The sequence below is a fragment of the Gasterosteus aculeatus genome, chromosome 8, assembly GCF_964276395.1.
Source record: "Gasterosteus aculeatus chromosome 8, fGasAcu3.hap1.1, whole genome shotgun sequence".
In the NCBI taxonomy this organism is placed as follows: domain Eukaryota; kingdom Metazoa; phylum Chordata; class Actinopteri; order Perciformes; family Gasterosteidae; genus Gasterosteus; species Gasterosteus aculeatus.
The window spans coordinates 22,001,378-22,023,424 of record NC_135695.1 but is presented as its reverse complement, the minus strand read 5'-3'; the positions used below and the strand labels follow the sequence as shown (position 1 = coordinate 22,023,424).

General features: G+C 50.5%; 1 protein-coding gene and 1 long non-coding RNA gene across 3 annotated transcripts in view; one reads left to right on the top strand and one right to left on the bottom strand.

Annotated features, from left to right (window-relative positions):
- Nucleotides 1–8,298, top strand: part of LOC144411508 (uncharacterized) — a 116,175-nt gene extending 107,877 nt beyond the window's left edge. Inside the window, exon 2 of the long non-coding RNA XR_013468694.1 lies at nucleotides 8,206–8,298. This is a non-coding gene — a long non-coding RNA (uncharacterized LOC144411508). The remainder of the gene's footprint in view (nucleotides 1–8,205) is intronic.
- The window catches only part of pdgfra (platelet-derived growth factor receptor, alpha polypeptide), a 15,667-nt gene continuing 734 nt past the window's right edge, over nucleotides 7,115–22,047 (bottom strand). The window contains exons 2-29 of one of the 2 annotated variants that reach the window (XM_040184753.2): nucleotides 20,669–20,741; nucleotides 20,229–20,507; nucleotides 19,470–19,733; nucleotides 18,259–18,404; nucleotides 17,321–17,483; nucleotides 16,909–17,101; nucleotides 16,637–16,752; nucleotides 16,241–16,540; nucleotides 15,888–16,154; nucleotides 15,656–15,786; nucleotides 15,213–15,381; nucleotides 14,937–15,120; nucleotides 14,732–14,847; nucleotides 14,377–14,503; nucleotides 14,093–14,289; nucleotides 13,840–13,934; nucleotides 13,480–13,612; nucleotides 13,258–13,362; nucleotides 13,034–13,144; nucleotides 12,661–12,814; nucleotides 11,588–11,739; nucleotides 11,188–11,294; nucleotides 10,729–10,851; nucleotides 10,534–10,645; nucleotides 10,335–10,434; nucleotides 10,134–10,239; nucleotides 9,648–9,880; nucleotides 7,115–9,559 (exon numbers count right to left, since the gene is read on the bottom strand). In XM_040184753.2, coding sequence (XP_040040687.2) covers nucleotides 9,412–9,559; nucleotides 9,648–9,880; nucleotides 10,134–10,239; nucleotides 10,335–10,434; nucleotides 10,534–10,645; nucleotides 10,729–10,851; nucleotides 11,188–11,294; nucleotides 11,588–11,739; nucleotides 12,661–12,814; nucleotides 13,034–13,144; nucleotides 13,258–13,362; nucleotides 13,480–13,612; nucleotides 13,840–13,934; nucleotides 14,093–14,289; nucleotides 14,377–14,503; nucleotides 14,732–14,847; nucleotides 14,937–15,120; nucleotides 15,213–15,381; nucleotides 15,656–15,786; nucleotides 15,888–16,154; nucleotides 16,241–16,540; nucleotides 16,637–16,752; nucleotides 16,909–17,101; nucleotides 17,321–17,483; nucleotides 18,259–18,404; nucleotides 19,470–19,733; nucleotides 20,229–20,507; nucleotides 20,669–20,726 — 4,389 coding nt within the window. In that variant the 5' untranslated portion in view covers nucleotides 20,727–20,741 and the 3' untranslated portion in view covers nucleotides 7,115–9,411. Of the gene's footprint in view, nucleotides 9,560–9,647; nucleotides 9,881–10,133; nucleotides 10,240–10,334; nucleotides 10,435–10,533; nucleotides 10,646–10,728; nucleotides 10,852–11,187; nucleotides 11,295–11,587; nucleotides 11,740–12,660; nucleotides 12,815–13,033; nucleotides 13,145–13,257; nucleotides 13,363–13,479; nucleotides 13,613–13,839; nucleotides 13,935–14,092; nucleotides 14,290–14,376; nucleotides 14,504–14,731; nucleotides 14,848–14,936; nucleotides 15,121–15,212; nucleotides 15,382–15,655; nucleotides 15,787–15,887; nucleotides 16,155–16,240; nucleotides 16,541–16,636; nucleotides 16,753–16,908; nucleotides 17,102–17,320; nucleotides 17,484–18,258; nucleotides 18,405–19,469; nucleotides 19,734–20,228; nucleotides 20,508–20,668; nucleotides 22,007–22,047 lie in introns of both variants that reach the window. The other variant, XM_078108822.1, reaches the window with a different exon arrangement.

Below are 22,047 nucleotides of genomic sequence, written 5' to 3'. Positions count from 1 at the left end.
AGGGAATGCTGAAGCGCGTGTAGTTGAGGGTAAAATATAACACGTCCTTGTTAACAAAAGGAGAACGAAGCAGTAGAATTACACACATATCCAAACGCTGACGAAAAAACTAAAGAAGGGACACTACCGGGACCAGAGGGACCAGAAGAACCCTGTTGGCTACCAAGACAGGAAGGGATCTCGGCTGTAACCGAGATCTGAGCCTGAAAATCTAACTTTGAAATGTGTGACCTATTTGTCTGCCCCACAAGTAGAACTCTAGTTATTATAATAGTTATGAAACCAAAGACGCCTTGTAACCTCAACAATCCACATGTTCACCAAAGGAAGGTCATGTATCTTCTGCTACAGGCACGGCGTGTGTGGGGGTGAAGGTGTCCTTCACCAGATAAATCGGGGTCTCAGGGGCTTTGTTTCATTCCAGTGAGTTTAGTAGAACTAAAATACAAAAAGCAGGATTGTTTTGGTCCTAAATACTGTTGATGTCATGAAGAAGATAAATGAGATTCAACGACGCTAATGGACCTTTACTTTCACCAGTTGGACGGCGACAGCGAGATTGTGATGATTGAAACATTAACAACTTGCTTCATCCACACATTATTACTGGCAGATAAGTGTCAGCTTTGTTGGGCTCAATGTCCGTAGCTAGTGTATCATTTAAGTATGGCACGATTAGCAAGATAGCTAGCCAGATACTGGGCAGTTGGATAGTTAGCTAGTTAGCTAGCTAGCCATTCCTGCACGATTTATTGCCCCAACGGGATCCCGACAGCGCTATTGATGATATGTATGTGGTGCTTGGCGCTCTGAATAACGATAAAAACTATGTTAATGTTCTAATCACACCTCACGGTTCCCAACAGGGTCAGAATATTAAAAATGAGCTTTTATCCCTTGAAACACTCGACTGAGCAACGAACCTTTCAACGTGATGCTAACGGACTGCGACGAACAGTCACCAGAGAGGAAGTAGGAGGTCTCACACAGTCGGTCAGACGGCTGAGCGTCGCCTTCGCTCAGACACATTTACCACGTGGACGTGACTGGAAACCCCGACGTTTAGACGTTCACTTCACCGCGGCTTCTTTGATGTTTCACTCGAGGAGGTTTATTCAGATATGAAACTAAAGATCTCTGTAAACCCCCCCGGGCTCCACTTGGGATATTTTATTGGGAACAGGCAGATGAGGAAAAGCTTCAGCAAGGCTCCCGTAACGTTTCCTCCGGGACTCGTTTGCGTACGACAATATTGACTCAGGCAAAAAAGGTGTGTCGGCCCAGGTGGACCGATGTCACCTGACAGCCTTTTGCTTTTGTGGTTTCTGTTATTTAAGCATCGGACCTCAATCATAATAAGTAAATGTTGACAGAGGGCAGCTGTCTCCTGGGTGAAAGTCTGCTTCTTGTGTGTTTGCTCCTCGTCGTCGTTGTAAAGACTTTTAAACATCTTATCAATGTAAAAAATCTCCCGTTTGTCCCGTCGTGCAGCTTATTAACTTTAAACTGTTTTTTTTGTTTACTTTGTAAATTGTATCGCAGTTTGGCTTTCAAGGTAAAACAAATTCAACAATTATTTTTACTGTTTTTTTACTATATTTATTCATTTGTATTTACAACGAATGTAAAAAACAAAAAGGAAAAACGCTGCATGTAAATAAATGTCAGAGAAAACTCTTAAAACTTTAAATAAAACTTGTTTGTTTATGTTTTAAAAGAGCAATTCTCTCTTTGGGTTTTTTTGCTTTCTAAATTTGTTTACTCTGTTTTTGTGTTTTTCTATATTTCGCCTTTTCTGTGTGTTCTGTATTTCATGTGCGATCTGAGTGTGTTTTTATGCAGTTGTGTGTGTTGTGTTGGTGCTGCCGTGTCCTGAGGGTCTGTGTTTTACTTCAGCCAGGAGGCCTGGAAACAGAGTTTGACACAATACTGGATTTCTGCAGGAAATAAAAAGCCAGTGTCAGTGGCCATTACCCAGAGTTCATAGCACTTCTCCTCTTCATGGGTGGAACACGATGCTGATTAAGATGTCGCTTCTCAAGAAGCTGTCCATGAAGACACAGCAGATGAAGATGAGGGCGAAGAAGACAATGCTGATGAAGACGTCTCAGATGAAGACGTTGCAGATGAAGACGCTGCCGATGAAGACAATGGAGATGAAGACGTTGCAGATGAAGACGCTGCCGATGAAGACAATGGAGATGAAGACGTTGCAGATGAAGACGTTGGCAATGAAGACACTGATGATGAAGACAATGCCAATGAAGACGCTGATGATGAAGACGTTGCCAATGAAGACGTTGCCGATGAAGATGATGGCGATGAAGACAATGCCTATGAAGACATTGCCGATGAGGACGCTGCTGATGAAGACGATGGCGATGAAGACGCTGCTGATGAAGACGATGGCGATGAAGACAATGCCAATGAAGACGTTGCAGATGAAGACGTTGCCAATGAAGATGCTGCAGATGAAGATGATGGCGATGAAGACAATGCCTATGAAGACGCTGATGATGAAGAGGTTGCAGATGAAGACGTTGCCAATGAAGACGCTGCAGATGAAGATGATGGCGATGAAGACAATGCCTATGAAGACATTGCCGATGAAGACGCTGCTGATGAAGACGATGGCGGTAAAGATGCTGCCTGAGCTGAACCAGTAAAGCTGAACTGCGTTGACTCTTCAGACCCCTCCAGGGTAACAATCCCCCCCACTAGGATCAGTTGGAAAAGGCCCTGAAGACGAGTTTATCGGAAGGTTTATTTCTGTCAGTCTGGCAAAAGAAAGGAGTAAATGTTCCCCACTTGGGCCCGAGGCTCCAACAGTTTGCCAACACAGCCCACTGTCACCGGTCACATGAATGGAAGGGTGTCACCCCCAGGCCAAGGCCACAAGTCATAAAGCACATGACTACTATCGGCTCAGCAGCGCATGCATCTACACAGAACGGCCCCCGTGTCCAAGAGCAGACACAAACTCCCAGAACACCCTTTTCATGCAGAAGAAACAAGAACAAAAAAGAAGCCACATGCCCTTTGCTTGGACAACATATCCAGCTGATCCAGGAAGTTCCAAAAGCCATAAAGCAAGGAGACGGGACTGGGGATTCAAGGGGGGGTCAAGTGGATATTAAAGAGGAAACAATCATCAGAATCAGGATGCCTCAGAGCAGGAGTGAGTGGAAGGGGGCTCAGAGGTAAAGAGCCGCTGGAAGATTATTCCTCGGATGGAACAGATTCTGGGGGCATTTCTCTTTTGTCAGTTTGGTACCAAGTGAGCGAGGCGGTTCTGTAACGTGAGGCCGACATTAATGTTTAAACAAAGTGAGCGGTGGAGCGGTGTAAGGCTACGCCGTGGAGCTGAAGAGCCGGGTGTCCGATGTCCTCGGGCTTTTCTTATCAAATGAAGTTACCCGTCATGGATGATCAACACTATGCTGAAATCGACGGGCATGTCTGAGGTGGGCGGATCGACGTCAGCTTTCCGTGGCACTTGGACAGACGTTTATGGAACAAGCCAAATAATTCAGCCCGATTAAAGAAAAACATGCTTTCAACACAACAAGTGATATTTGGGGTTTGCTGGTTGGTGATCTGTATATGTAGAGAGACAGACACAACCTTAAAGACCAGCCACACATAAACGTGAACTCTGTATTGAATTCTGAGATTGCACAGCTAATTAACAAAGAAGGAGTGAAATTCTCCTTGTACATCTTCAACTCTCACGGTTAGAGTAAATCGTTTTTGTTCTTTTGTTAAGGAGCCCGATGGGACCAAACACAAGTCGGCTCGATAACTTGGCAGAATGAGTATGAGTCTTAAGAGGACTCCTGTACTGCCCCGGCCCCCGGCGCTCTCATATGATTCCTGAGAACGAGCGGTCCTCTCGGTCATGAGTTAGCATGTTTCCTGGCTCGCAGCAACTTTCCCAACAACAAGGTATGTCTATGTGACCTGGGTTATAAATTGGAGATCAGTGGGTTCTTTGGTGGTTTTGCGTCATATACTGTGTTCATTGAGCCATCGTGGTGCCACAAACCAATGGTATCAGTGGCAGTGTATCTGGCATGGATGGTGTTTTAATCTGGATGTGAGGATGATGATGAACAAAAACAACAACAACAAAAAACAACAAGCAGGGGAGCGCCTGCCGGGCCCTCGGGGGTATTAAAAAAAGCCTGAAATGGGACACCGGCTGGTTTCCTCGAGGACACACGGGCCGTCCGCGAGACAAATCTATTTTGCAGAAAGACCAGCCCGAACCCCTCAACCATAACTCCTGGGGCGATGCTTCCCGAGGGTTGGTGGGAGGGGGGGCGGGGGGGGGGGGAGGGGGTGAGACCACACGGACGGCAAACGGGGGCGTTGGGTTTCACCGAGGAGACCGATGTTCCGTATCAAACAAACCGGACAGATCGCTAATCTGATTGTCTCACACTCACTCGTGCAGCCAAATATATCAAAATCTAATTGCCTCTCACTCTTGCAAAGTAAAACATGATGCAATCAACCCCCCCCCCCCCCCCCCCCCACCACCACCCCCACACCCGCCGCGTATTGAATTATGATCTGCCACCGGCCTCCTGTTCAGAAGAGATCTTTATTTTTCGTCCCACATCAAACGTTGTCGGCTCTCCAGCGTTCCTTGGATGCGTTTATTCAGCCCTTCATTTGAGTCAAAGAAGACAATTGTTCCTGGGGGAGGGACCCGGGTCAGCCAGAATACAATCATATGATTTACTGCTTCTGCGTGCTGACTGGCCTCACAGTTGTTGTGTATTTCAGCATCACCCCCCCCCCCCCCTCGTCCAGCAGCGTGAAGCGGATCATCAGCACAGCAAACCACTTCATTAATAAACAAGCACCGTCACACAGGCGTTAGCGAGGGGCTCCGCGGCGCTACGCCCGCCATCGGGTCCAGAGCTTCACTCCACTCGGGTCCACGATCACAACCTGAGCTGAAGAAAGGTTAGAAAGAGACGCTCACAAGTCCTTTAGGGCCCGGAGGAGGACGAGGCTCCAACAAGCTGGACTTTGTCACACGTAGTTCACCAATATGTGAACTCTGAACTCTGGACGTCTGACGATTATCCAAAGAGGGTCAATTCATCCGCAGACGCTTTGGAACAAGAACCATAACAATAATTGTGGTTTAAATATTTGGCAGCTAAATCAAATACTTCATACTTCAACCTTTATTTCTTTATAATGCTTTTAATGCTGGACAGAGTTTATGTTGAGGCCATAAAGTCGTCCATGAATATGAGATATGAGTTTACAGGTGCACGAGTGTAACGAGTGTAATTCATAAACCGAGGTGACACCTCGGTTTATGAATTACACTCGTTATCTTTTCAATTCTGTTAATGTTAGCCGTAAATGTTACATAATGCTAACAACACGCTACAATGTTAGCCGTGAATGTTACATAATGCTAACAACACGCTACAATGTTAGCCGTGAATGTTACATAATGCTAACCACACGCTACAATGTTAGCCGTGAATGTTACATAATGCTAACAACACGCTACAATGTTAGCCGTGAATGTTACATAATGCTAACCGCACGCTACAATGTTAGCCGTGAATGTTACATAATGCTAACGACACGCTACAATGTTAGCCGTGAATGTTACATAATGCTAACGACAGGCTGCAATGTTAGCCGTGAATGTTACATAATGCTAACAACACTTTACAATGTTAGCCGTGAATGTTACATAATGCTAACAACACGCTACAATGCTATTGAATGTTTAACAATGCTAACAACATGTTACAATGTTAACCCTAAATGTTTTACAATGCTAACCACGTGTGAACCACGTTGGCCAATCCTATCAACCTCTATCCTATTTAGTCTTTTATGTTGGTTATCAAATGTCACTGTAAGACGCTAAGCTAGCGTTAGCTCACCGCGCAGGCAGCACTGAGAGAGCTCCTGTAGCTTCGAGCTGAAATGTGTGTAAGATGGTAACCCTGGATAATGGAACCGCTCGGACGTACTTAGTTATTTTATTAAAACGCAATCATTGAAACACTTTGCATCAAACGTTGAACGCTCGTTATCATGGACGGGGGATATTTCCGCATTAGGCTTCTCCAGAACAAAGGCTCCTTGTGGGACCTTTCTGGGTTCAGTTGTTTCACTTAAAAAAAAAATCCCAAGCAATAAAGGTCTTTTTCTTGGTGAAAACGATCGTATCTGTTGGCGACTCTGTTGCTATTACTGTTCGCTGTTAGTCTGTTTGCGGCTTTGGAGATTCACTCAAGAAAAAAACCTGCGAGTCAACGTTCACCAGTGCTACAATGGGGGGCCGACCCAACTGGTCCGTCCAGTGACACCTTCTTCCTGCTGAGCCCCCCCCCCCACAAGCCAACGAGCGACGGCTGCGATTTTGGGGGAAGGTGTTGACCCCCATTAGTACTGGCGCCATTCCGCCTTGAGGGTTTACACTCTGCAAACAGAAGTCTGAAGATAAAAGGAAAAACAAACACAACCAAGTGGGAAAAGAGAGGGAAAGGTTGTCGTTATCGCGTGTGATAAAACGCATCCAGCACTCGTCTTCTCAACGTCTTCCTGTCGAAGTCGCACGGCAGCAAACATCATTTTGTAGGTTAAAGGCCCAGGACTCACGTCTGATGTGACACGAGTCAGGCCTCTCTTCTCCCACTTTATCTCCCAGGCCTGAATGCAGCGAGCATCACGTGGACTCTGCCTCCCTCTGCTGGGGGGTTTAAGAAAAGACTTCAAACCAACAGCCGGGTGGCAAGATGGTGAAAGGAGTATTTCAGATTACATCTGTGCCGAAGTTTCATGTTGATTATATTCAATAAATGCTCCGCTTAATGTAGTGATGAAGTTTCTTGTTGATATGTACTCTCACCCTCTTCACTGTAGCGTCTTCGTCACGTCGGTCATGAGTTTGTTCTCACTGATCCAGCAGTCTCCTTCAGCACCTCTTACATACTCTCATACGTTCATATTCCTCTCTGGATTCTGGAGGTTCTACAGACGAGTTTGTTCAAACCTCATCCAGAGAATCATTTATGCAATATTTTATCAATACATTATATTTTCTTTTTAAGCGTTAGGACAGGTCTTGTTCTCTTTCTACATGATAAATCATTTATTGAAATATAAATCATCTGAATGTACATGATGTAACATATTGAAACACAGAATTCACTCATCATATTGGGTGTGATTACCTATTATTACAGATACCGTACCGTCATCATCATCATCATCATCATCATTCACATCTCTGTGGTACTTCTTTCTTCTTCTGCAACAAAAACTAGCAAGGTGCAACAACCGATTGCAGATTATATCAGTCAACAGGAAAAGGCAGTGGCACAGCTGGTACAGCAGCGGGAGGATTACACATAAACGGATGTATGACATCGACAGGAAGCGCTGGTCCACAGCTCCGGTTCCCTCAGCTGGAAGTCAATGACGCCAGAAATCAGGTCTGTTTAACACGAGAGATTTCAAGGTCTGGTTCTACGATGTGTAGAACTGTCCAGTAAAAACAGTTAAAGCTTTTATGTGTCTTAAAGAATGTAAATGAGACCAGTCCTCCTTGTGGTCAGTGGTGGAGACGCGAGGTCACATCAGCAACCTCCAGATCTCCAGAGTGAAGCCAAAGCTTCACGTGTTAAAGCTGCATTCTGTGCAGTGACCAGCAGGGGGCGACTCCTCTGCTCCCATAGACGTCTATGAGGAAATGACTCTACTTCTCTCTAGTGACCAGCAGGGGGCGACTCCTCTGCTCCCATAGACGTCTATGAGGAAATGACTCTACTTCTCTGTAGTGACCAGCAGGGGGCGACTCCTCTGCTCCCATAGACGTCTATGAGGAAATGACTCTACTTCTCTGTAGTGACCAGCAGGGGGCGACTCCTCTGCTCCCATAGACGTCTATGAGGAAATGACTCTACTTCTCTGTAGTGACCAGCAGGGGGCGACTCCTCTGCTCCCATAGACGTCTATGAGGAAATGACTCTACTTCTCTGTAGTGACCAGCAGGGGGCGACTCCTCTGCTCCCATAGACGTCTATGAGGAAATGACTCTACTTCTCTTGATTTATTCCCTCAGTAAACATTGTAAACATGAGTTTATGGTCTCAGTCTCTAGTTTCAGGTCTTCTTCGTCCAGCGTGATGTTCATTTAGTCCATTTAGAGTCAAACAGACCATAAAGCAGGGATGCTTTAGGGCGGGGCTACACGCTGATTGACAGGTCAACACCAGAGAACATTATGTTGCCTTTACATCCTCCTCAGTCTGGTCACTTCCTGTCCACTGGCTGTAAACAAACAAGATGACCTGAGGCTTCACAACATCAGAGACGTGTTCCTCAGAGAACGTTGGCTTTTACTGATTGTACTCGCGCTTCAACAAAACATCCTAAAAGTGGTGCTCGTTTGTGTGAAGATCATGTGGACGATCTGTTGTCTCCTTGTAAAGGGAACCGGTGGGACTCTTCCTGTAGGACACAGGAGGACACCACCTCCATCTCTTATTTCCTCCTTTGTGTTGGAGCTGAAACGATTACCATCCAAACACAAACATGATAAAATATGAAAATGATATAATCGCCAGAGACTACACGTTGCCCACTATATGATTGCAAATGTGATTCCTATTGGAGAATTAATGACATTTAAATTGTTGGAAGCATTGCAGAAGCTAAATATGTGCTTACATGAAATAACTGTCATCCAATGACTCTTATTTACAAAACAATCACACCGGTTTGTGTTTTTCAGAGTGTGACGTCACCGGCTCAGGAGAGCTCTTCCTCGGGACAAATAGCACACGAATACACAGCGATGAAGTAGAAAAATAAATTTGAAAAAAACAACAACAAAAGAAACAGAATATGTTCATTATCTCAACACAAAGTCCAGATTGTGTGATTGTGCTTCAGGTGAAGAGAAGTGAGTTTACCTGCACGCGGATTGCTGGTATCGGCCTCCTTTAGTTTAGTGCATCTCTAGTGGTTATATATATATATATATATAGATATTTGTATTTATATACAATATGAATGACATTGTGCTTATATTGCTGCTGGTCGAATGCCCAATAGAATAAAGCTCTGCAAATGAAAAAATAAAGTTGTTTTATCTGTTTCAGGTCCGTCACTCTGGCTCGGTGGTTTAAGTTCCTTTAAGTGTCCACGGGGGGACGGGGGGGGACGGGGGTCCTAGGGGGGAGTGGAGGTCGTGATGTCACCAGAGGGCAAAGTGTTTCTTTTGTTCTGTCCTCTGGATGTGCAGTCGAGGACGAGGACGAGTCTTTGGTTGATTTAACAAGTTCTTATCTCTGGTGTCCTGCGTCCTCGCTGCTTCTGCTCTACACGGGGAGGGGGGGGGGGGGGGGGTTGGGGGGTCGGTCACAGGAAGCTGTCCTCCCCCAGGTCGCTGCAGTCCAGACACATCTCGTCCAGCAGCGTGATGTCCTCCAGGGTCTCCCCCTCGCGCTTGGCGTAGGTGGAGCTGCTGGAGCCCGTCTCGATGGCGCTCTCCTCCGACGTCTGAGAGCTGCAGAGGAAAAAAGTGCCGCGTGTGCGTTAAGTATTAAGTTGGCGTGTTGGGTGAGAACCCACCGTGGACGAGGAGGTTCTCTCACCCGTGCCGGTTCCTCTTCCCGTACTCGTCGTCGGAGGGCGGCTCCAGGTCGGGCAGCGGAATGATGTAGCCGCTGTCGGAGCTCAGCCGCTGCTCGTCGAAGCCGCTCTCTCGATCCTTCAGCTTCTTGTTCTTGCTGCTGATGCCGACGTAGACGTCGTCGCTCTCCGCGCACACCCGGGTGACGGCGGGGTGGTCGCTCTTCAGGAACTCGCGGTTCACCCGCTCGTAGTGCTGCGCGGGACGGACACAGAGTGAGCACGTGAACGCCGGGTGGTGAGGCCCCGCCCCTCAAACCGCGGTTTGGTGGGTGGGGGGCGGGTCTTAAAATGACCCGCCATTTAAAACCTGCACTTTGCTCGGCCTGAAACACCGAACCGAGAGGAACAGAACGCACAAGGTCACGAACGAGAGGAAGTGAAAGTGCAGGTGTGCAGAGAGGTGTGGGCGACCGGAGGGGGCGGGGGGGTCGGGGGGGGGGACTCACCCTCTTGTAGCTGCAGGGCAGCAGAGAAGAAACGGTGTCACTCAGACCCAGGAACGAAGGCCTCTTCTCCGGCTCGCTGTTCCAGCACTTCATCATCATCTCGTACCTGAAAGGGAGAAGAAGCGTCACTGTAACCGGAGTCACTGAGGTCCTCGTCTGACAGGGGGAGGGGGGGGGGGGGCGGGTCACGTGACCACGTACACGTCGTCGGGGGCCAGCTCCGGTTTGGACATCCTGTATCCACTCTTGATCTTGTTGTAGAAGCTGGAGTCCACGACCATCCCCGGGTACGGGGTTCCACCTGCGACACCAAAAGCACATTTTCATCATGCCGACTCCAAACCGGAGGGCTTATTCTCCTCTGGAGGGGGGGGGGGGGGGGGGCGTGCGCTGGACTCACCCAACGAGAAGATCTCCCACAGCAGGATGCCGTAGGACCACACGTCACTCAGGGTGGTGTACATGTTGTCAAAGATGCTCTCGGGGGCCATCCACTTCACGGGCAGGAACGTCTGCGGGAGCACGGAGGGGAAAGCGTTGAGCCCCCGTTACGGGGAAAAGGAGCGCGGCTGTGAGCGGACGGGCGCGGACTCACGCTCCCTTTGGAGACGTAGTTGCTGTCGTGCATGATGTCCCGGGCCAGTCCGAAGTCACAGATCTTCACCATCTTGCCCTGAGAGAGGAGGACATTCCTGGCGGCCAGGTCCCGATGGACGCACTGGAGGGGGCAGAGGGGGGAGGGGCAGAAGGTTGACAGGCAGCTCATGGAACAGTGGAGGTTTTTCCAGCTCTTTTCTATTCCTGTGAGTCTCTGGCTTTTTGTTTCATGCTGTTCCACATCGCGTCACAGAGCTCGACCGCTGGATATTTGGGGATAAAACCCGTGGAGCTGCCCCATAATTCCAGCCCTGCTGCTGCTATATTCAGCCCCTCAGACCGCTTATGGCCCGCCAGCGATTACACAGAAATGCAAAGCCAAGATGATTAAAAAGACTCAACTTTTTTTTAAAAAAGGGACCCAAACTACTAGAAAAAGGTGGAAAAAGCCGCGTACATTCTTGGAGGCCAGGAACTCCATGCCTTTGGCCACCTGGTAGGTGAAGCTGAGCAGGTCGGTGGTGCTGAGGCCCTCGTTCACGTCGTCTGACAGCAGCTCGTCCTCTGGGGTAACACACACACACACACACACACACACACACACACACACACACACACACACACACACACACACACACACACACACACACACACACACACACACACACACACACACACACACAGGAAACGTCCATGAGCTGCTCCAACCAGGGTCCTGACTAATGGCAGGGAGAAGCCGCCATCATTACGCTCCCACCCGTGTAATTACAGGGCCCTCAGAGCGGGGTGCGCCCCCCTCAGACACACACACTGACTGCAGCACGGGCGGGTGGGGCGGGGGGGGGGGGCGTGCGTACCTTTCTGGGAGGGGGGGTGGTCGTACTCGGACCTCTGGATGTCGGAGTACTTGGAGGCGTCGCTCATCTCCAGCATGGGGACGTACTGCGTGCCGTCGGCCTGCTTCATGTCCATGTAGTCGGCTTTGCTCTCGAAGGACAGGATGACGTAGCTGTGGGCGGAGACAACGCATCAGTGTGTGTGTGTGTGTGTGTCCGGCGTTGGAGGAATCGGTCATTTTCGAGGTGTGGTCGCTGTGAGTCATCGGTGGGGGGGGGGGGTGATGTTACACCACGGAGGACAGAATTAACAGCTTCCTCCAGTGAAACAACATTAGGTCGGAAAGCTGAGACCACTTCAGCCTGCGATTCGATTAGGGAGAAGATACCAGATGATCCCCTCGAGCGAGGAGAAACCGATTAGGTGTGTGTGTGTGTGTGTGTGTGTAACACAATGGCTGTGTTTGTGGATCTTTCTAGAAGTTGTGGACGCTACGTACTGAACGCTGAACAAAATAAATAATTAAAAAAACTGTCGTAAAGTGAAAACACAATGTGACAAATGGCAGCAACCTGTCAATCAGCGTGTAGCCCCGCCCTAAAGCGCCCCCTGCTGTATGGCCTGTTTGACTCTACATGGACCATCATTCACTAAATGAGCATCGTGCCGGATGAAGAAGACCTGAAACTAGAGACTGAGACCATGAACTCATGAGTCGTTTCCTCAGAGTCGCCCCCTGCTGGCCAGCAGAGAGCATGACTTCCCTTTAAAGAACCAGAGGTTGTCGCTTGTTAAGAACCTAACCGCTGTAAAAATAACATGAAAGTTTCAGCCTTTGTTTGAAATGAGCCGAGAAGACGACGGCCAACTTTACTTTTGATACTAATTGACGAAGAGTAATTAAAATGACGCCAGAGTAGTTTCTTTTTTTATGGATGAAGCAGAAAACCAGTCAATAAGTTCCTCAAAGGTTCCTGTGACCTGAATAGTGTCTTTGTATATAGAAAGTACATTTAAATGTGTTTGCTTTAGTCATCTCTCAACATTCTCAAAGTGTCAATGACACGTTTTTTTCTCATTTAGAGAAACAAACCTCCTGCTGCTCTCATCTGCAGGGTTGATCCCAAAGATGTCCACCTCTTTCTTGGTCTTCTCCGGGTTCAGGCTGAGGAAGTTCTCCCTGTTCTTGTGCAGGTAGTTGACCAGGTCCCCGTAGAAGCAGTACTCCGTGATGATGTAGATGGGCCCTGGGAGGAGAACGGCTGGTTAGACTCCAGCGTCAGTCGGCAGGATGGTCTTATCAGCGAGGCCGAGCCGCCACTTCCCCAGTAAACACCCCGCCCACCACAGAGCCCGCCACAAACCCCGCCCACCACGGAGCCGCCTGCAGACCACCCGAGCGAGTGTGGATGTGCGTGCAGGATGCTTTAAGCAGCATTTGAGTTTATAGCTCCCGCGTCGTTCACCTGATTTGGTGCAGGCTCCCAGGAGGTTAACGATGTTGAGGTGCGGCCCGAGATGGGTCATGATCTTCAGTTCTGACATCAGCGCCTGCTTCTCACTCGAGCGCGCTGTGGCTGAAAGGAGGCGGGGCGAAAGTGCATTTAGGACCCTGCAAACTCGCCGATCAAAGGACGCCTCGCGCGTCTCAGACGACCTGGTCTGGTAAATCGCAAGGCGCCGAACTCACGTTTCAGCATCTTCACGGCCACCTTCATGACGGGCTGCGAGCGGCCGAGCCCGTAGGCGGTGCCCTCCACCACCTTCCCGAAGGCTCCGGAGCCCAGGATGCGACCTGGAGAGCGACACCAGCGGGGAGGCCGGGTCAACGACAGGGACACAGACAAACCGAGCCTCACAACAAACGCGTCAACGCGCCCTCTGGATCTCCGTCCACCTCCTGAAGACTCACCGAGCACCAGCCGGTCTCGGGGGAACTCCCACCGGGAGTCGTAGGGAAGCTGCATGGGATCCACGTAGATGTACTCGTGTCCGTCGGGACTCACCGACTCAATGACCCTCCAGCGGATCTCATAGCGCGGCTTCTGGAGGACAGAAAGACGAGGAGGACGCGGTCAGTGCGACGCGGGCCGCGTGTTGGGGACATTTTCTTAAAGCCTTGCAGAGTCTGTCGGCAAATTTAGGATGATTATTATTTTTTACTTTTGTTTAAAAATAGTTTAGCGACCACTTTGCTACAAACACAATTTCCCAAAGGTGCAAGCGAAGAATTGAACGTGTGAGAATGAAGGCGAAATGGTGCCACCAGTACCTGCTTCCAGATAACAACCAACACAATGAGTGAGATGATGACAATGACCAGCAGCACCAGCACGGCGGCGGCGACAGTCAGCTCCGGGTGAGGCCCTGTGCACACGCACACGCGTAAAGAAACGATTCAAATCCATCGGGTGTCGGCATTAATGGGACCACAAGGCGTGCTGGGAGGATGGGGTGAATGCAGGCAGCTGCTGTATACTTCACAACAACAAACAGACACCGTGTGTGTGTGTGTGTGTTCTCACCACTGGACACCAGCTTGACCTCCCTGCTGACGGCGGCCATGCCGTTGCGGGACAGGCAGCGCACGGCCAGCGTGCTCTCCAGGTGGCCGAACATGACCTGGCTCTCCAGGTTGCCGTCCTCGTTGACGTGCGACTCCGCCGTGACCCCCGTGGAGTTGGCGGGAAGCGGCTCCCAAGCCAACGAGTCGTTGGCACAACTGGAGGGGAAAGGAGGCGTAAGATGCGCGAGGTGCGACGTTGGTTGGAAGCGTCTCCGCCTGCTCTGAAAAGGAGGCGGGACTTACTGTTTGATGTTCTTGCAGACGAACCACTCCACCAGCGGGAGGGGCTCCCCTCGGGTGATGCACACCACCGACTGGCCGGTGGCGGCGCCGTGGTGGATGTCCATCAGGTCCACGATGACTGCGGGCACTGTAGCAGAGCAACAGGAACCGATTCAGAACTTTTGGCTCTAAAAGTTTATTTTATCGTTCTGCTCATTCTAGACTTTGGATTTCAGGATCTTCTGATCGCTTTTAGACTCAATGATCTCAAAGGGCTTTACAGAATAGGAAAGTAGACTCGGAGATGGACGTTCAGTCAATAACGCATTGAGGAGGTAGCGTCACCTGTAGCAGAGGAATGAGGCGGCATTCTGACCTTTGACCTGCAGCATCAGGCCGACGTCGCGTCTCTGGTCTCCGTTCTCCACCCGCATGGTGTAGTTCCCGCTGTCCTCCTCCTTGGCCCGGATCAGGGTGAGAACGCTCATGTAGCTGAAGCCGAGCGACAGAAACGGGACGTGAGCACACGGGGAGGGGGGGGGAGGGGGCGGAGCCTCGGCTCGTCACCAGCGGAATCTCACCTGGTTTCGCTGAGCTGACGGAGGCCGATCTCCGCCGTCACGTCGCTGAGCGCGACGCCGTCCTTGAGCCAGGTGACGCGAGCGGCGGGGAAGGCGCTGATCTCGGCCCTGAACTCCCGGACCTCGTCCAGCTCCGCCGACTCGTCTTCTCCGAACTGCGGCCAGACGGACAGGAACTCGCTCGCTGGTGGAAGGAGAACGAAAAGGCCGACTGACAAATCAGCGGAGGCACTTTATGAACGAGCGGCCGGAGTCCACGGAACGCAGTTCTCCTACCGAACACTCGAACGGCCACCTCCTTGGTCTGGCTCTCGCCGCTGACGATGTCGGTGATGGAGCACGAGTAGATGCCGCTGTCCTTGACGGAGGCCTGCGGGATGGTCAGGGTGTAGCGGATCTCCTGAAGCTTCTGGATGTCTTCCACCGCTTTGATCCCGCGATTCGCCTGTCGAAGCGAAAGGGAAACATGAACTTCTGAGCAGAGAAGCTTCATCGACAGGATGGTTTCCTCCCGTCTGTGTGAAGCCGAACATCTGAGACGCAATTATCCCAAATATGTTCTGCTTGTGTTTCCTCCTGGGAGACGGTGAACTGAATGTCTTTGTGGACGTAACAGAACATGAATCTCTTTCCTGCTTTTCTAACGATTTATGGACCAAACCGTAGAAGAAACTTCTGGAGGTTCAGACCCGTCCCACCCGTCTCCCGTGTGTCCTCACCAGTTTTCCAGGGTATTTCCAGTGGTCCTCCAGAATCTCGGACCCCCGAGCCACACAGGTGACGGTGACGGCGTCTCCCACCAGCAGAGCGGTCCGCTCTGCGCTCAGCTCCACGTGCAGCGGGGCGCCGCCTGAGAGGCAACGAGCAGCATGAGCACCACGTGTGTGCCGGACGCGGGGGAGGGGGGGGGGGAGAATAGCGCATGGATTTGAGGGAGGAAACGGGACTCGCCTGGCCATCCGTGGACGATGTACTCCCCGCTGTGCTGCTCCTTTCCGTTGACGAGCGCCTTGCAGACGTAGGTGCCGGCGGTGAACACCCCCACGGCGCCCCGCTTGCTGTCGTACACGCTGGCGACGGGCTGCTGGGTCTCCATGTTGACCAGGGTGACGTTGGCGCTGGGGTCGGACACCCGGCACTGGATCTCCATGTCCTCGTGCTCATACAGGATGTGGTTGCCGAAGGGCACCAGCGAGGGCACGAAGGGGACATCCGGGTCTGGGGGGGACGGGGGGACGGGACAGTTTCTCAGACCAGCAGACATTAAGAAACAAATCAACAGCAAGACTGAAGCCGCTGCGCACCTGGCACGTAGACATAGATGCTGCTGTCCTCCGCCTCCTCCTCCTCCGTGGCGTTGCTGTAAGAGCAGGTGTAGTAGCCCGTGTGCATCGCCGTGGCGGAGTCCACGGTAACCGTGGTGACGAACAGGCCGCTGTTGTCCTCCCGCATTTGCTGGCGCACGTCAGGCGGCGTCACCCAGGCGAGTTTGGCGTCCCCCTGACAGGTCAGCGTGAAAGGGGCGTGGAGGGGCACCACCAGCTCCTCGCTCCGCGGGAGCAGCACGGGGGCGGAGGACCGGGGGAACATCATGGCGGTGGGGGCTGAAAGGAGACGTGCAGAGCTCGGTCAGAACATCAAGAAAGTCTCATTCAAATGTTCAACTGCTCGTTGAAACGGGGCTTGAAATAGAAACTCACCTTTCACTCGGAGCGTGAAGGAGAACTGGGCGGAGCGAGAGTCACTGAGGACTCGGATGGTGTAATTGCCGTCGTCTTTCCCCAGAGGCTGCCGTAGTTTCAGAACGCTCAGATACCTGTGAGAAGCAGATGTTTATTCGATTGATACTTCTCGCTGGGCGCTGGAGGATCTCTTCATCCCTCGCCAGCTGTCACGCGTCCTTCTGCCGATTTAAACAAACAGCTTTACGTTCAGTCTTCTCCCAAAAGTCTCCTTTAAACTTGCTCCTCACCGGTTCCCTTCGAGGTGGCTGGTTTTGGTGTGGACAAAGTAGTTCTGTGACAGGTCTTCGCCGTCTTTCAGCCAGGCGACTTTGGGGGCCGGGAAGGCGTTGATGTGGATGGTGAACTCCGTCTCCTCCAGAAGGCTCACGAACTCCGTGGCCCCGATCCCGCTGTGGTCCAGCGACACAAAGGAATTCTCCTCTGGGGAGCGACAGAGCAAATAAACATGGGGAAGAGAGAGAGATACGGCGAGTACGAAGGAGATCAGAGACGAGCACATCTGCTGGAGGCATCCCATAAAACACAGCGGCTGATGTCGAAGCCAGAGGTGAAGCTCGATGGAAAATGACGCACGTGTGGACTAATTCGCCTCAACGTTGCGATCGTTTTTCGGCGTGAAAATCCAAAAGGCCGACTCACCGGAGACGGCCACTGCCACGCTGCCGACTTTGGTCTCGCCGCTGAGCTCCCTGGTGACGGAGCACTCGTAGACGCCGCTGTCCCGAGAAGAGGCCCGCGGGACACTGAGGGTGTAGACGACCCGGTCCGGGAGAGTCTGCTTCATCTGAACTGCGTCCACGGCCTTTAGGAGACGAGACAACGGCACACGTGAGAGTCTAGAGAAACATCTGTGGTAGATGGTAGAGGGTGAACGGTTACAAAGGCTAATGGTTAAAACACCCGCTCGGCTATCGGGAGATGAATCAGGATCACAGAGGCTTTTTTTTTTTAAAGGGTGTAATTGCAACTAATTCCAAAACCAGAAGTCCAGCGTTGCCGCTTTCTGGAAGAAAGCTTAGAAGAATCCCAACGCACAGAAACAGACGACAATTTAGAATCTAGATATGATTATAAACAAGACTCAGTGGACACTTCAAAAAGCTGTCACGTGAAGACAGCATCTGTCCTACAGGTCTTACGGTCAATGGGGTCAAAGGGTTTACTGCTCTTTTTTTGTTTTTACTGCCTGCTCCCCTCAAGCCGCTTGTCCACGACTTCCTGCCGGTGTCTCTGCGTACGGGGTTAACGGCGGCCTGCCGCCTGGTCTCGCGCTGAAGACACAACATTCGGTCGCTGCTTTCCTAACACATACTTTGTGACCGCCGAGAGCCGTCCTCCCAGCTATAATCCCCGAGCGGTTCAGGTCCAAAACCGTTATTTGCTAAATTTAAGGCTCAGAGCTGCTGCGGGGAGGAAATGACATGGAAATGTGGCGAGCGGCTTGAAGTAAAAAGGGTGAGAAAAGGCTGAGAAGGAAAAGCTTATTATGGATGAAGCCGTAGACGAGACAAAAGTGGAAAAAATAAAAAAACTCACAGAAACACGAAAACGGGGGGGAAAAAAAGGCCACAACTTGCCTGTTTCTTCAGGTGCAGCCACTGCTGCTGGAAGTTGCGTCCGGGGGGAGCGACGCATGTGACGTTGAAGGGCTCCCCGGCTCCCACCATCTCCTCGCTGGCTTTCACCTCCACATCAAAATCTTCCTCCTCCTCCTCCTCGGAGGCTAACGGGACCATCAGAGAGCAGACGTCAGCACCACCATGAGCTCATTCATCACCGACACACACGCAGTGTGTTTACATGGTGGTAGAATTGGAACCTTTGCTTAGTGGGACTATGCTCTCTTTCGGGGGGAGGTGCTGTTATCCCAATATACACGGCAGTGAATAAATCCAATCATTGGCCGAAAGCATATCGTCATATCCGATACGATAGGTGGCGCTGTTTTCATTACAACTAGTTGTGATGCAGCCATTTCCGCTTGACCTCTTCACCACGACCAACAACAACAACATCAACATTAGGAGAAAGATGGCGAGCGGAGAGCGAGGTGAAGCTACGTCCCTCTACTGTCTGTGCGTGATGTTAACAGGAGCACAGCGAATGGCGCTATCGGCTGATTTGATAACGGAGAGAAGACGCCGTCGGGATCTCAAGCATCCAGTCCAGTTCCTCATCCGATTCACCGTCACATGCCGGAATAGTCGAACTATCAACTGGATCGGATCAAGTTATCCAGGCGTGTTAGTCGGATCGTAGTCGGACCGCACGTAGTCGGACAAAGGTGTTTACATGAAACGGATCATTCGACTTCAGTCCGACTGAGCCAGTTATTGGAATCCATGTAACCACGCGGACGCAGTGAAAGCAGGCGCCTTAAGTCATCTCCCTCTGTGATAATCACATTACGTCACACTGCCCTCATGCGGTGACGTCACCACGGACGGATTATTAAGAGTACCGAGGTGTAAAAGCCCCCCTCCCTCGGTTGTAGATACGAGCTTCTTTGTGACTTCCCAACAGGACATTAGTGAGCCTTAACTTCAAACAGAAGCTCTGGTCCAGGGCCCCATAACCTCACGGGCCCCCGGGGGCCTGAACCCAGCAGGCTGCTTCTGAAACCTGGGCCCGTGGCCCTCGCATTGTAAACAGGCCGGGGATTGATTCTACAATCTGTATCATGATGAAGTGTTTTCTAAAGCACCATAACTACATGCTCATGTAGAATATATAAAAGTAAACCGAAGAAATGTCCCTTTCCCGTGTTTCACTCTCCTTCTTGACTTACCGGCGCCGGTGTACACGGTGTAGACGTCGCTGGTGATCGCGGCGCCGTTCACCGTGGTTTCACACTGGTACCGCCCGGGCGACAGGCTGCCGAAGAAGCCCATCTTGTTGTCGTAGAAGGTGTGGATCTCCTCCCTGCTGGGGACGCTCGTCAGGGTGACGTGGGAGTAAGGGTCCGACACGCGGCAGGAGATGGGGACCCCCATCGTGTTCATGGGGACCAGCAGGTTGTCGGGGGCCTCGGGGACGAAGGGAAACTGGGGATCTGATGTGTGCGAGAACAGAGGAAGGAGGTCACATTTGGTTTCATTGTTCTTCCATTGTACTTTGTCTCACGTGCTTGATTTCATTATTAGCATCTCACGCTTAAATGTTACTGTTGGAAGAAAATGTTAAATAATATTCCTACTACATTTACACACGCTCTCTAAACAGCCTCATCTGGTCTGATATGACCACGTTATCACAATAATATTAATAATATAATCTATCCCAATAATTATTACTGCCGGGAAACACCGGGACGGATTGTGGTCAATTCTGACTTAACATTAGCTAAAGGCTAGCTTCAACTAGCCTAGCGCCTCCGACCATAACTTATAGCCCCAACATGAAGAGTGGTGCTCATTAAACTGATAAACAGTCTCCTTTATTTAAAACAGTACATTTATTTTACAGCCCTAAAACGGTCAAAGAGAAGCAGCGGAGACTAGCTTCCGCTTTAGCCGACGCAGCCGCGCGCTATCGGCGCCATCTTTACCTGCTACGAAGACGTATATTCCCGCCTCATTCTCTTCTTCCGGTTCGCCCTCCAGGGACCCGTAGGTGCACATGTAGTAGTCGGTGTTTTCCACGCTGGCGTTGTAAATGAAGAGCGTCGCCGTGTTGTAGCCCGACTCCACGAAGCTGTTCTCCGGGAGCGGCGGCACCCAAATCACGCTCTTCTTGCCGGTGCAGCTGATGTTGAAGGCGGCGTTCGGCCGCAGGACGAACTCTTCTTCGTTGGAAACGATGATCGGTGGCGACAGACCGGAAGTAACTGGGAGATGGTTTTTGTAAAACAGAATTTACTCAGAAACATGTACATTATGTATTTTTATCACGATAATACATAGAACATTTTTGTGTATGTTATATTATATAAAATTAACAAAAATGCATGAATAACATGTTATAGTTAATCATTTGTATAGAACTTACCTGAAACCAGCACCACCAGGAAACCCCCAAAGACGACACGAGTCCTCACCGCATCCATGATGGATGTTGTAGCCTTTAAAGACAGAAAAAGGCAACTTATTTAATCAATAAATAAGTTATCAGTTATTGTTCGCTCCTGATTGGATGTATTACCACTGTCTCCACATTCTTAACAATGTTATGTTTAAAAAACATAAATCTATAGAGGAGGTTCGGTCTGCACATCACTGCAGTGGTGAAACAGTGAACATCTGAGATGTTCCACAGAATGACACGGATTGTTGTTTTAATCTTTCGTTGGATGGAGATAACGAGACGTCTGAATTCCTGCGCATGAGACGAGAAGTCCAGACGCGCTCCGAGTGGACATGAAGACGGCCGCTAGAGGGCGACACAGGCCTTCGGATGAGACCCAGTTCATCCCGTCCGGTTTTCCCTCTTCATCCATAGAAAATATCCGCTTTTACAGCTACGGTGCTAAACTTCTAAAAAGACGCACATGTGCAACAGTGTTCGACCCAAACATGTGTTTGAATAAAATATCTGTCTGTGTCTCTCTGTCTGTCTCTCTGTCTCACTGTCTTCTGGTGCTGGGTCACTGTGGTCAATCGGGGGGCCACAGTTTGAGAGGCGCTTACTCAGAAAGAAGCTTTGTCCAAACCCGCCGCTACCTCGGGACTTACTTCTTACATTTATCTGCAGAGCTTTCTGCAGGTTCCGATCGACCCAACTCCGACCCACACAATTCAAATGTTGTGATTTCTTGATTTTGTTTGTTTTGTGGGGGATTCTTCCGCCGCTGCGGGTAAAATGTGAGCGGATTGGCCTCATGCCCCCCCCCCCCCCCCTTTTTTTTCCAACGAGCGACTGTGGCAGGCAGTAGATGAATTGCTCTGCAGGGCTGCATTTATTTGAGGAATAGCTGATGAGGTTCGTCTCCACTTCACGATACTGTTCACGTCAATCCAGCTTTGCAATCCAGCAAGTTTGATTTGGAAATTATCTTTTTTTCCTAAACCGACAACGTGCACCGAGGCAGAAGCGGAGTGTTGCATCTCTCGCAGCCGTCCTGAGGAATGCGTCGTGGCTCCAAAGCGCTCTTCTTCACCCTCCTCTTCTTCACCCTCCTCTTGAATCAACCGACTCAATTCCAGTGACGATTCATTTGTGATTTTACCTCCATTTCTTCTCCCCCCCCCCCCTTTTTTTTATTCCTCACATTCCACGAGAAAAGAAAAAAAAGAAAACCCCCAAACAAAGTCCAACATCCGACGTGTTCCTCATCACCCGCCGGGCGGCGTCCCACAAATGGTTGTCTGCGCGTCTCCGAGGTGACACCTCCAGCTGCGCGCGGGGCCGAGAGGGCGGCCTGGCGGATG